The sequence below is a fragment of the Grampus griseus genome (genome assembly GCF_964374135.1).
Source record: "Grampus griseus genome assembly, chromosome: 10".
Lineage (NCBI taxonomy): Eukaryota > Metazoa > Chordata > Mammalia > Artiodactyla > Delphinidae > Grampus > Grampus griseus.
In genome coordinates, this window is record NC_139004.1 from 411,019 (window position 1) to 425,765 (window position 14,747).

The 14,747-nt window shown below is 41.5% G+C and overlaps 1 protein-coding gene across 2 annotated transcripts in view; it reads right to left on the minus strand.

Moving 5' to 3' along the window:
* Positions 1-14,747, minus strand: part of EXOC2 (exocyst complex component 2) — a 156,313-nt gene that overhangs the window by 115,959 nt on the left and 25,607 nt on the right. For both annotated transcript variants that reach the window (XM_082664804.1, XM_082664805.1), the window contains exons 2-4: positions 8,935-9,094; positions 4,897-5,073; positions 2,783-2,909 (exon numbers count right to left, since the gene is read on the minus strand). In XM_082664804.1, the coding sequence (XP_082520930.1) occupies positions 2,783-2,909; positions 4,897-5,073; positions 8,935-9,052 (422 nt within the window). In that variant the 5' untranslated portion in view covers positions 9,053-9,094. The remainder of the gene's footprint in view (positions 1-2,782; positions 2,910-4,896; positions 5,074-8,934; positions 9,095-14,747) is intronic.

A 14,747-nucleotide genomic window follows, 5' to 3' on the forward strand; every position in this document is an offset into this window, starting at 1 on the left:
TGCACTCTTTTTTTTTTTTTTAAGTGAACGCTGTTGTTGTTTTTTAAATTTATTTATTTTATTTTTGGCTGCACTGGGTCTTCATTGCTGCGCACAGGCTTTTCTCTAGTTGCGGCGAGTGGGGGCTACTGTTCATTGCGGTGCGCGTGCTTCTCATCGCGGTGGCTTCTCTTGTTGTGGCTCACGGGCTCTAGCACGCAGGCTCAGTAGTCGTGGCGCACGGGCTTAGCTGCTCTGTGGCATGGGGGATCTTCCCGGACCAGGGCTCGAACCCGTGTCTCCTGCATTGGCAGGCGGATTCTTAACCATTGCGCCACCAAGGAAGCCGTCTATCCACTCTTCCTTTTGACCAGAAAACTTGCGAAAGACTTTAAATGGGCAAAAAGATTCCTGGCCATCCTTTCACTGTCTGGAGGGGTCTGCCCAGGGTCCCCTGATCTTCCCCCATCCATGCCTTGTCTCTGCTCTGCAGCTCTGTTACAGAAGCAGAAGTGGAGGGTTGATGGTGACCAGGGATGCCTGGCACAGAAATACGTGTCAGGTGAAGATGCAACTGGTTACTGAGGAGAAGTGGCCGGTGTTGCACCTTTCAGCATTCCTCACTGCCCATTATGTCTGTCCTCTGGAATTCCCCCTGAACTGGTTTTAACATTTCACTGGTTTTCCCATTAATTCATGAATTAAATAAAAGCCTGGACACGTGCGCATTTTGTATTTGTATGCGAGTCAAGCTTTTACCTTTTCAAAAACTATCCTTTAGTTATTCCATGGCTAAGCAGATTATTTCTGAAACTTTCAAGTAACAACTTCAAAGAAATATTACTGTAAATTTTATCACCATTTAAGCACTTCTTGAATGTACATAATACTATTTTAAGATCTGAATACAATTCATCACCCTGAAATCTTAAGTCATAAGATTCTTTCCCTGGGGGCACAGCACTGAGTAGCGCACATGTAAGAAGAGCAGGGGATCACGGTGACGACGACGAACATCCAACCAGCGCCCACTGCGAGTAAGCGTCCCCACCGCTGAAACGCACACGCCGCGTGACCCAGGCCGCCCCGTCTGCACCTTGAGGAAGCTGAGCAGACTCCAAGTCACCCTGCAAGTAACGGGAGGGCCAAGAGTTACACTGAGAGAGGGGCTCAGACCCAACTAGACTGCCTCAGAGAAGAAGAAAAACAACTTCTAAAGAGCCAGGCACTTTTAGTGCTTCTGGCTGGTTACCAACGTTACCTCGGGATTATCCCGAAATGTATTAAGAAAAAGAGCTGTAAGAGAGAGTTCAAGCTGAACCGCTGTGTGAGCAGCGGCAGTAACAGGAACAATCAAGACAATCAAAAAGTAAGAGGACATGAAAAGGTAAAGAGATCAAACGAGGGGTGAGTTACATGCTAAACTAAAAATTAAGGAAATCCATTTTATGATAGTAAATAACCAATTTAATCCTAACTTTGATAGTTCCATCTAAGGCTCAGACAAAAGTCACACCATATTCCTATAATCCTGGTACAAGGGTGCAAAACTGTATCTTCCTTACAAAAGAACAATCCAAAGAACGCTTCTGCTCCACACTTCCTTTGTGGTGGGCCTTGGAAAGAAGCCGAATCCAGGCCACTGAAGCAGGCCACTGAGAGGTTTACTCTCAACCACAAAGTCCATTCATGCAGGAAACTATGCTCAAATAAAGACCCAGCAATTACTTTTCTTTCCTGGACCTTCTTGATCCTTAAACTCTTAATTTATCGGGTACTGAAACCCTTAAAACAGCTCCAGAATGACCCACGCTGGCCAAAGAGCTTCCCAGCTGTGACCCAGGACAGTCCTCGCTCACTAAAAGCTGCCAAACCCCAGGCCTTTTTCAACACAAGACAACTTCCCATGACAAACACGTGCTCCCTCCCTCTCAGCCAGGGCAAACCCCAGCAGGTGAAAAAGAAGCTTACTTTTGATTTACTAATGGTCTTCAAGTATAGGCTTGAAGGTTAAATATATAAAGATCAGTGGACAACTTTCTCCATTCCTAGAAAAACCTAAAATAAACTATGGCTAAAGCATTAGCAGAACTAATCTGTCGCCTGCAGAAATGCTTATGGAGAAACGCTCAGTAGTAACTTCACCAGCAGAGTCACTAAGGCCGAGAGACAAGTCAGAAACAACTAACGTGTTAGGTGAACTGACTAAGGAAGCTGCAAGGATAAAGGCACTGATTATAAAATCTACAAAAACACTGTACTAGGGAATGAGAACAGGGAATTCTAGATTTGGTCCAAGACATCTTGTAAGATTTACCTGCCACAATTCTGGTAAAGTAAGTCTGAATTAAGTATGAATTACAGGTAGCGGTTGTAAACAAAATGACAAGACTACCTTGGTTCTACTTACTGCCAAATATATCCTGAAAAATCAAGCACATGGAAAATTCTGTTTTAATCTCAAGTACCATCTAAATATTTAAACTTACCAACTCCAGACGACCCGTTAATTCTCATATCATTAAAAGTATTAGTTATTCAGAATTTCAAGATACTTTTCCTCTTCACAAAATGTAAACTCAAAAACTGAAGAGGTAAGTAGCTTTCGCCAACAGTTCTAACCAGTTGGAAGGTTCGCTCTAGCAAAGCTGACCAAGCTCCTAGAGATGATGCCCGACTCCCAACAACAGAGTGTCTTCAACTGTGCTTCCCTGGATGTTCCTGGAGCCCGACTCTCTTCACTGAGTGCACAGAACTTTTCAGCAGCTAGAAATAAAGACAACGGAGGCAAGGCGGTACTCACTTTTCAATCTCGATGCCGAGTGGATTAGCAGGACGCAGGGACAAGGGAGGAATCCCTTTATTCCTGTCAGTGCGCATGTCATAGTAATTCATCTCATCAACCCACACAGCAGACTGATCCAAAATACCTACCAAATGAGGAGCACAGCCTTAATAAGATACACACTCCCCAGGCACTAAGTCTTACCATACTGCTTTACTGTTGAAACACCTAATACAGAATGCATGCTACAGTAATTTTTTAAAGATTTGAAGGCACAAAAGCTCCAGATTTTTTTTTTTTTGTAATGGCTGGTAGCTTAATTAAAACCACTAAAAATCTATAGAAAGGCAAAAATAACACCTCTTGATTGCACTGTACATTATTCAATACAGAAGACAAGTTAAGCCTCTGAGAAAAAGTTCTCTAAAACAAATGTATTTTACAAATAATAAGCAGTACAATTAATTTGGTACATCAACAGAACACCCAACAATCCTTGTATCAATATAAAGAAATCAAACACCTTCCACGGAATGCACGGCTTGTGTGATGGAAATGACTAGGATATTCAGGAAAAACAAAATATAATCTCTGAAAACAGTACCCTCTTTCCTGTGGCTCGGACTGGGCTGAAACAGAGGATGGGCAGTGTGCGAGGGAGCAGAGTAGAGCGCAGGGCCGGGAGACCAGAGGGCTCCTCGTGAGCCTTCTAACTCTATGGGCACCCACAGGTCTACCAGGATGACACAAGGAAGCTCTGTCAGAGGGTAAGCTCAGGCCCAGACACTCCCAGGTTCAGGTCTATAGGCCTTTCCTGAGCCTGTGCTGTGCTAAGTCCTGGGCAGAGCGTTTTAGCATAAAATCAATACTTTCAAATAAGTTTTCTTCACCTGCTGTACAAACATGATACAAGATGATGCTAGATTCTGTCAAAATGTTTTTAAGTTCCTCCAGAAAACTGGAAACAAGTTCCTGCTTTAATTTCACAGTTCGGTTTTCAAAGACATTAAATAAAAGTGAGTAAACAAAAACAAAAATATTGTATGTATATATATGTACATACGTTTACATACACACACGTACATAAATGTAAATTCCATTTTTGGTTTTCCCTTAAGTTCCTCAAATTTTTATTAAAAAGAATCAAGGAATTTAAGGATATAATGCTGAAGAAAGGCTTTATGCTCTAAGACAGAAAACAAAATTTGCAAAACTCTTTGCTTTTCTATATGAGAGAAGGCCTGGGTTTAATTATGCCTGTGATAGTCCTACATTACACAAATATTTATTAAGTACTGACGATGTGCAAGTCATTACAGGACCACAAAGATGAATCTAACAGTATTCTTACTTTAGCAGAGGAGATGCCATATACATAAAGAGCTAGGAGACGAATAATTAAAAACACTAATTTATGGAGCCCTTAGTTTGTGTGAGGACCTATGCTAAGCACTTTCTCCAATGTTCTAACTCATTCAATCCTCTGAGGTAGGTGATTCTGTGACTCCACTCCACCCACAGCTGGCTGCTCGTGTGATCAGAGTCCCAGCTTCTCAGACCAAGCTCTGTACCCCAAGGTGAGGAAGCACGGGTTAAGGGCACAAAGGGAACACAGGAGGGGCTCTAGGGCACAAGAAGAGTGTGATTTCTAGTTTGGAGGCCAGAGGCACATCTAGGTGGGCAACATCTTGTCGGGGCCTCAAAGGACGCAGAAAGTGAAGGAACACGGAACATTATTTAGGCATTACTGGCTAATTTGGCCAAACCAGGTATGTATTTCACCTCAAATCTTATCTGTATCACAGCAGGAAATGCAATTATTGTATTCAAGATCAAGAAACTAAAATCGGCATTTCGGACGTGTTACATGAACAGCTTTTATACAGGACAGAACAGCAGTTCTAATGATTAGTTAGCATCCTTAGGGTTTACCGTCAGCTCAGCTAACTGCCTTTTCAAAAGTAATGCAGATTTTAACCAATATCCCATTCCTGAAAAAATAAACATAAACTGAATCTAAGTTAATGACATATGAGAGTAAGTAAATTTTATACTAATTTACCAGTTGTCAGTTTTAAAAACAAAACCCACTTTTATTTTCTTCTTTAGAGTAAAGTCATGGGAGATGATACCTATTTTCTCAGGTCTGAGCAGCTTGAAGGAGACTGTGGAGGTTCCTTTGCCACCTGACTTGGTTGTGACAATAATGTCTCCTTTGTCGTTCTTGGCCTGTCCCACGCGACATACAATTTTACTCGCAGACATCCACTCTGCTGTCAGAAGGCAGTTATGCCCACAAATTGTCAGACCTGAAAGTAAAAACATGCATGCACATAACAAAGTCCAAAGAACAGCTATTTCATGAAAAGACAATTCTTCTGTCAGTATCGCCAGGCCTTTTTCCTGAACTGAAAAACGGAACTAGAAATAGCATTTCCTGGTTCATCAGTTAGTTATTTCTATTCTTGAATATACCCAATATCATTTGCAAATAAACGACTGTCTCTACTGAATTTGCCTATTTTTTCTCTAATATTTAATACTTCTTTTAGATTATATTTAAGTGTCTTCAAACATCATTGGAATTAGAAAATAATAACCATAATAATGTCTAGGCACTCCAGATTACTTAACTATGAGAATCTTAGATTGCTTTCATAGGTATTAGAAAGGAAATTATTGTTATTTTTAGAAGTCCAAGTTCGTGCTATAAAGCTCTAAAGCGTATTAATAAATGTGTACATCATTCCCTAAAAAAAATATTTATCATCTTCCTGAAAATAACCCACACATACTTTTCCTAGTGTTCAATTATACATGATACTACAGAATGAACTAAAGTTTGTAGTTTATGTTAAGCACAGCCTGAAGTCTGTTAAATCAGTAAATGTTCTCAGGCATTACTGGATTACTAGTGCATTTTTCATGTCTGTGCATCACTCCTGCAACGGCAGTCCACGCTGCCTAAATGTTTCCCTCATGGTCCTGTCGCTGTACTACACTCTGCTCCCAAAATCTCAGCCCACGCCTGGCATCTCTGCCCAGACCCACGTAGACTGCAATGCAGACAGGGAAGACGTGGCCCCAGGCAGAGGACCACCATCCCACCACGTGCATTTCTGCTAAACAGAGACCCATGTAATAAACATTCATGGAGAAAACAGACCGAAGTGTATTCAGCAAACACCCAGACACTCGCACTTTCTTTTCTCACCATTTAACTTTTGATACTGCTCGGCAGTCAAGTTTAGCAAATGCAAGCTTTTTGTTTTGTTTTTTTCAATCAGATACCAGGAACACCTCAACTTATGCCAAATTCGGTTGAAAAAATGTAGGGAGGGATTCAAGTCATCTTTTGTTACAACTTAAAGCACTATTTAGTAAGAATGTTATACTAACCATAAATGAATAAAAACAACTCCACTTTAAAGATGTTTATTGAAATAATTAATTTCAGAGATTTCCCTAAGACATTACTATTTATTCATGTAAGGAATTCAGTTTTTCTAATGACAGCACTTCAAAGTTCCTTTAGGACTAAGTTTTCCATTGGCTTTTTAAATGTGTAATGACATTTACACATTTTTAAATGCATTCATAATTCAAAATTATTTTTCAAAATGGGAGTGTTTGTTAGTTTTCTTGATACTCAACTTTTATTATGAAAAATTTAAGCCTTTTAAGAGGTTGAAAGCACCCCCTGAAACTCCTCTCCATCTCCAAGGTAAGCCTGTGAAACACTTCAATACATACAGTGCTCTAATAATTTTTATGTACACATAAATCAGTCTATGTATTTTTTTATATAAATGGGAAATGTTTTAATTTATGAACTGTTTAGTTATAGATGGTATATATTTCAATATCACTCCAGGTCAATACATAACTTGGTATTTTTAAATTTTACAATATCAAAAACATTTTTGTGATTTAAATACTAACTTTAGAAAGGAAATAACGCAACCCAATGTCAGGACTTAATGTATTAAAGTTCCTAATATAAGTCCCCTGCTGGGGAGCTATCTTACGATTAAAACTGAGAAATGGGAGATTTCAGATATACAGACATAAAGTCTTAAAAACATGTTCAGATGAGCAAACATGTATGATATCCATGATGATGGAACTTTGGGAAAAAGCACCCGGAATAACAGTTTATTCATCTCGTTGTAGCTGCTATCGAGGTTCCTCAGACTTAATATCTGTTCTGCATTTTAACTAAAAAAGTTAATAATCACCATATAATTTAAAACACAGATTTAAACAGATCATTTTAAATGCATGAAAATTAAATAAGATCATACGATCTATTTCTTAAACATGTTTTGCCAAGAAATCTGCTTCATGAAATATAACATCTTTTTTTTTTTTTTTAAGTAACTTGTAGAATTCCAAATAAAGTGTTTTTGTAGTATTTTACTTGGCTAGTGTAGATGTCACCGGAGTTATAAAAATGCTTAAATTATTTAGTAGGTTAAGTTTGCTTTTTTAAAAAGTGGTTTCTTGGCAATACATGGGCAGGCTGAAAGCTGAACTAGCAGGTTTATAAAAGTCGTGCGCACTCAGTCAAACAGGAATCGCGCTGCCTGAAGCTAAAGAGAGATCAGCATCCACACAGACGGGCAGCAGTCACGTGTGAGGGCTCAGTGACTGCCAGTTAAACTGAACCTCCATCTAGATGGTCTATTTCCATGAATTCTAGGGATTTTTCCACTTTGGATAAAGAACAACCTGGAATGAGCTTTGTCAAGAACCAAGACATAGGATAAGACAGACTACCTTCATAAGGATAATAAACTTAAGTTTTATTTACTGAAGAATCAAAAACTGTGGCTAGAGAAAACAGTATAAAATGAGACACAGTTAAGTAACACTAGTGAAAAGAACGAGCTGGGGAGGGCAAGACTCAGTAATTAAACATGGTGCCCAGCTCTAATCAACCTTCTCTTTTCCAAGGGATTTCTGGATGGCCAAAAAACAATGTGTCAACCAGCAGCTATAATGCAAGAAAAACAAGCTCTAACTCATAATCTCTAGTATTTACCAAGGGGTCCTTCATGAATTAAGAAATGAGTCAAATGAATGTCTGAATCCAAATAAATTAACATGTGGGAAATCAGAACACTCATTCAGCAGCACATATTGAGTTGCCTCCCCGCTCTCTTATTCTGAATGTATCTGCACACCCTCATGCAGAGTTCACATGAAAATAACCCAAACTGACCACACACTGATATTTATGGTTTGCTCTCTATCCTGGCAGTGCTTTACACTCATCTGTGTTTTAAAAAAAGCAATGATAAGGCTCCATCTTTAGAGACTGAGACTTAGCAGCTAAGGCAAGAGCATTTTTTTAAGTTCTAGAGAAGATGAAGACAAGCCAGGTGAGAACCACTGACAGACCAGAATAATGAAATAACCAGCAGGAAAGGGTCTCCCCCAGAAGAAGGGGGCACACTGCAAACCAAAATCAAAAAAACTCGCGCAGTGCCAAGTGGATGCAGTGTTCTATTGCTCGTGTCCTTGGGCTTATAAAGATAAACAGCATAAACTGATCCTAAAAACTAAAACGTAGCTTGCTCTAAATATGTAAACATTAGGGGAGCCTAATGCAAACCGTGGGCGGGCATGAGTTTGCAGAGAGCCTGTGGCTGTTAAGTTTGGAGGCTCAGTGCTCCCGCCCCAATGGGCATCGGGTGCAGACAAATGCCCACAGGTCCCACGGTGCGGCCCGGCAGAGCGCACAGGCTCCTCTGGGTGGAGGGAGTTTAGATTTGGTTCCGAGAGCAATAAGGAGCAGAAGAGGCCTAGCTCACCCGGCACCTGAGAAGAACAGACAGCTGTATGAGGGGAGGCCAGAAGAGCTGGGCGGCTGTTTTGGCAGTCTTGGCAGGAGAGGCCGACCCCGAGGAAAGGAGGCAAACCTCGGCTGTGGGGGGCTTTCTCAATGACCAGGCGAAAGACAATACAGGCAAGATCTGACAAAATAATGATTTTAACAGAAAAATCAGAAAACCAAATAATTCTTTCATTTCTATTCAGATCATCCTGTACAGACCTCAGGGGTGTTTTTCTATCACCTTCACTATTTCAAAATAGTATATCTTGCCTCAGTTGCCCAACATAAAAATGCATTCACCATGAACACACAGCATCGTCCCTGCCCTTACCTATGAGGTCAGCTGGCCCAGTCCCCAGGTTTTCTCCCCTAATCGTGACCTTTGTCCATGGGATTCCTTCATTTGGAGAGATGCCTGTCACAAGCGGGGGTTGTCGTGTTCGAGACATTCTGCTTGTTGAGGAAAGTAGAGGTCAAGCTACAGAAGTAATCTGTAGAAGAGAAAGGAAAAAAGGGTTAGTGCCAACTGAGATGAGCAGCAACTAGAAACACCAGAACTAGACATTCAGTACCAAAACACAGCAGTATTCTGCAAACATACAGCGCCAGGTTTTTTAGCTGTCAGTTAGCCTGTCTGCCAACAATTCCTGCACATGAAGGTGACTAAGGACACTAGCTAGTACTGGGAGGGAGACATCAAGAACATAAACTTCTGATGCAAGGACAGACAGAACCTAAGGTCCCCCTGAGCTCCATGCCACCACCTGCTGCACCCAAAGTATATGCTGGAAGCTCCTGAAGGAGCACATTCTGAACTAATCAGATTCATAAAATTAAAGAACATCTCCATTCTCATAGGTATACTGAATTTCATTTTATTTTTGTGTTAGACTTAGTGTAGCAACTCTTTTAAATGTGCTCAAATCAATACACTGACATCTTCGACACTGAGACAGAAGCAGAGACTTGCTAACTGTCCCAGTGCGGAGCCGGCAGAAGTGCAGCTTCTGAGTTCAGATGCCCTGAGCTCTAGTCCTGGCGCTCTAATTCCGCTCCAAACCTCTGTTTTCATATACGGACACTGCGGCCAGTAACAGAACCTTCCATAAGGCTACAACAAAGATCAGGTACATAATCCCAGCAGGGCAGAGCACCTAGTGCACAGCAGGCAACCAGGAAATGAGAAAACCTCACTAATAAACCCACAGAACTCCTCAAGTGCTCGAGGCTTCAGATGCTCCAGAAGACAAGGGAAGGGTGGGTTCAGAGAAAAACAGCTGCTGGTTGTCTGTCTTTTCACAGAGCGAAGTTAGACAGTGGCCCCTGCCTTCACCCCACCGTTAGCCAGATCAGTTCAATCTCTCACGAAACCAAACAGAAGGGACCAGGACTGAGGGACAGACACCAGGCACAGAGAGGAGGGCGCCAACCCTCTCACCCAACTCCGCTCTGTCCGGGTAACAAGAATCACTCTGGAGAAACTAAGGAGCCCTGGAAAGACAGAGCCGAAGACTCTAACATGGAAGGGTCCTCCCAGAAAGGACTACCTGCAGCCACATCACCCAAGGAAAAGCATATACAGACCAACTCTGCCCATGCCTAGACTAAACAAGCAGCTGTCACAGCCTCATCCTAAAAGGCACAAGGACAAAGACTGTAAGGTGGTCAAGGAAAATACGTGAGCGAGAGATGATAGTCAGATTAAAAAAAAAGATCCAGGGCTTCCCTGGTGGCGCAGTGGTTAAGAATCTGCCTGCCAATGCAAGGGACACGGGTTCAAGCCCTGGCCCGGGAAGATCCCACATGCCGTGGAGCAACTAAGCCCGCGCGCCACAACTACTGAGCCTGAGCTCTAGAGCCCGCGAGCCACAGCTACTGAGCCCACACGCCACAACTACTGAAGCCCGCGCGCCTAGAGCCTGTGCTCTGCAACAAGAGAAGCCACGACAATGAGGAGCCCATGCACCACAACGAAGAGTAGCCCCCGCTCACAACTAGAGAAAGCCCTGCACACAGCAACGAAGACCCAACACAGCCAAAAATAAAAAAACAAATAAATTTAAAAAAAATTAAAAAAAGATCCAGAGGAAACAGAGATAAGGCTACAGGCTACAGTGCTTCCCTGCAAATTACATTGAAGTACTAATCCAGGACCTCAGAATGTGACTGTATTTAGAGATCGCGACTTTAAAGAGGTGGTTAAGGTAAAATGAGGTCACTAGGATGGGCGCTGATCCCACAGGACCAGTGTCCTTATACGAAGAGGAGATGAGGACACACACACACACAGAGGGACAACCACGTGAGGACACAGGGAGAAGGTGGCATCTCCAAGCCAAGTAGGGAGGCCTCGGGAGAAACCAGCCCTGCCAACACCTTGATCTTGGACTTCTAGCCCCCAGATCATGAGAAAACACATGTCTGTTGTTTCAGCCTATGGTACTTTGTTATGGCAGCCCCAGCAAATTAACACAGTGGATAACAGGAAACACACACACACACACACACACACACACACACACACACACACACACTTCAAAAGTACTGTAAACTTTGACCCCCAAATAAATATCTGCAGAAGGAGAAAACTTTTATGCCTAAAAGAACAGGATGCCATGAAAAGGAATCAATCCAAGAATAACAGCTCTTGAAACTTTCAAAAGAGGCAAAAGAAAAGAGATTTATATTGTCCTGTTAATGTAAGAACTGACCGTTGGTTTAACAGAAGTGGTAATAAGGCTGCAAATAGGCAGATGTGTATCTGGGAAGAGGGGGAGGGAGTTTTAAATTTTATCCAGAAGTGACTATCCAGATACTGGCAGATTAGCCACAGAATCTGGAAACATGGAAGTGGGTGCTGGCAGAGTGAGCTAAACAAGTCTGGGCTGTGCTGGATATGGATAATACAGAGGTGACAGACCTTTGTCCCTGGTTTCTGGGAGAGAGAGACTCAAAATCCAAGGAGTGTCTTGGCTCTTCATGAACCCTCAGTACCGCTCGTACGTAGTGCTCATGGCAGCCCAGTACCAGGACTGCCAAACCACAGACAGCAACCCTGTGATTAGAGGGCTGGGGTTCTGAGCCAGGTGCCATCAGCTTGGCTTCCTCTGAGAAAGGGGAGGGGGCTGGAGACTGAGTTCAATCATGCCTATGTAAACTCCTTTAACAATTAAAACAGCAAAACAACAGCAGCAAAAAGCGAAGAACCACAGGAGGTTACCATTCACCTAATAAGCCAAATGAGGCAACCCAAAATTATCTTGAACTCCCCTCCCTCCCCATCACACCCCCTGAATCAAACAGAATCCCCTGGCAGAGTCCAAGGTCCACTGCTTCTCTCCCTGGATACTGAAGCCAGCCAGCTCCTAACTGGTCACTCTGCCCCTGTTATCCCTTCGCTGCAATCCCCCCTCAGCAAACACTGGAGTCAGTTCTCCAAACTACAGATCTAATCATCATTCCTGATTCAAAAAAAACATCTCCCCCACTGCTCAGTGGTCTCCAGTCCCCATGACATCCTTAGCATCTTATTAAAACCTGTCACCATCAGACTCTTTTACACTCCTAGGTCATCCTCAGTCATTTCCCTCACCCATCTGACACTAACCACACAAGCCCACTCACCTCTTAAGAACCACCAGGTACTTTTTATGCCTTCCTGATTTCATTTACCTTATTTCGACTAAATAGAAAGACTTTCCAAGTTTGTTAAATCCTTACCAATATTTCAAAGTCAAGCTTAAATGTTACCTTCTCTAAAAAGTCTCCCTGATCCCTCCTCCTTCTATAACACTTCTGTTACATAAGTGTTACATCTTAGATACCAAGTCTGTATCTCCTCATTGAAAACACATAATATTCAATCAACTCTACTTTTCTAATACCTGTCATACAGTACCTGACACAAAATAAACATGCCAGATGACTGCTGACAGAAGTTGAATAAATGTTTTCTGAATGTTCATGGTATCAGTGGAATACTGGAATTAAAATAGGATGAAGAGGTACAAGGGGTAGAGAATAGGGATGGGGAGAGGTATTAGGTATACACATGAAAAAACAAAAAAAAGTTTAAAAGATACTTGTATACAATAGCATCAAAAAGAATAAAATACTCAGGAATGAATTTTACAAAAGTGCAAAACTTGTACTTTGAAAATTATTTTAAAATGTTGAAAGAAATTAAAGACCTAAATAAATTGAAAGATGTGGACAGGAAGACTTAATATTGTTAAGATGGCAATACTACCCAGAGTTAGGGTTAGACCATTTTCAAGGTCACACACCCAATTCGTTGTAAAACAGACCAGACCCTTGGTTTCCTGACTCACAGGAGTCTGATACCACTCTTTCCTTTAGAGCATCCTGCATCTTACTAGGTCATCTGTGTATGATAGTCACATTCTAAGAACCTTAGTTGTTTCTTACATGACTGGGGGCACTGGCTCATCCTGCTGCGAAATAGTTGAAATTAGAATACCTCTGGTCTCAAAAAAAATAAAAGGGCATGCACACACACACACACACACACACACACACACACACAATTAGGACAAGACACTTTCAACCTACTCCCAATTTCCCAAATCCATTTTGAAGGTGTTTACAGAGGATCATAAATCTTACCTATGTTATCCTCAAAGTTTGTCCACGTAAAACAAAGCAGGTCTCGTAATAACAGGTAATGTCTGGGCCACTATGGAGAGTCATGAATCAAAAACTATGATCTATCTTCTTATTTATGATTGAAAAGTACAGCTCTGTTCCAGATATACACATCAAAGGCAGCTGAAAATCCAGTGTTCATTATGTTGGTTCATATACAAAAATTAAATGGCATTTCCTTACCATGAAGCATCACCTACACATCCCCAAGCATGGACAAACCCTTATCTCAGGAAGATCAGTGAGCCATGTAACTTACAAATATAAGAATATGTACTTTTTACACTACAATGTCCACAACACACACAACAGTACCTACCCACAAAATATGCACTCAATAATTATCTGTGGAATGAATTCTGGAAAGAGATGTCTCTTTTCAACCCACCTCCACTTAGAAACATTCTGCATTATAGGTAACGTTCTTACATTTAAAATCACAAATAAATGAAATACATTATCATCACTCTCAGGAAAAAGTCTAAGCCTTAAGAAAAGAGAATTTAGTTTCTGAACATGTTCAGTTTCACAACTCATGCCGAATCAACAAGGATATTTTTAAAGGAAAACTTTCATCTAGAGTTGTCATTAAGTGCCTATACATTTTCCTCACAAGCATTTTCCAAATGCAATAACGCAACAGTCTTTGAAATTCTGTCATAAGATCTTTCTTATATAAATACACTGAACAGAGGTTAACAAAAGTCTGACTTTCCTGTCATAAGCCTCATTTTTTAATTAAAACAATATCCAGCGTTTACATTATACAGCCATATAAGATAATGAAAGAGGTAAGGAATAAAAAGTGAAAGAACCTACCCTAAAATTACACACCACAAGCTAATTTTATCTTTTGAAAGTGGAATGACAGAGACAGGAGGTAAAGTAGCTATTACTTACTCATGTAAGGAAAATTGTTGCAGACACAGAATAAGCCATTTTTAAAGGCAATATCCTCACCCAAGCACACTAATAATAAAGGATTAAATTATACAAATGGACAAATAATAAAGGCTGACAGCAGCAGAGTACTGTATTGGGAATTTTACATATATACATAGGTACACTTAGATGAGCTGCAAATTGTTACACACTGGCTCTTAGCCTAAGAACATACTCCATGCTTAAAACCTGTTAGGTACCAAACAGGGTTATAGATTTGCTAAAAAGGAATCATACAGAAATCTGTTGTGTTGCTAAACACTAATAATGAACTATAAGAGAAAGAAAGAAAATAGTCCCATTTAAAAACCACATCCGAGAGGGCTTCCCTGGTGGCGCAGTGGTTGAGAGTCTGCCTGCTGATGCAGGGGACACGGGTTCGTGCCCTGGTCTGGGAGGATCCCACATGCCGTGGAGCGGCTGGGCCCGTGAGCCATGGCTGCTGAGCCTGCACGTCCGGAACCTGTGCTCCGCAGCGGGAGAGGCCACAGCGGTGGGAGGCCCGCGTACCGCCAAAAAAAAAAAAAAAAAAAAAAA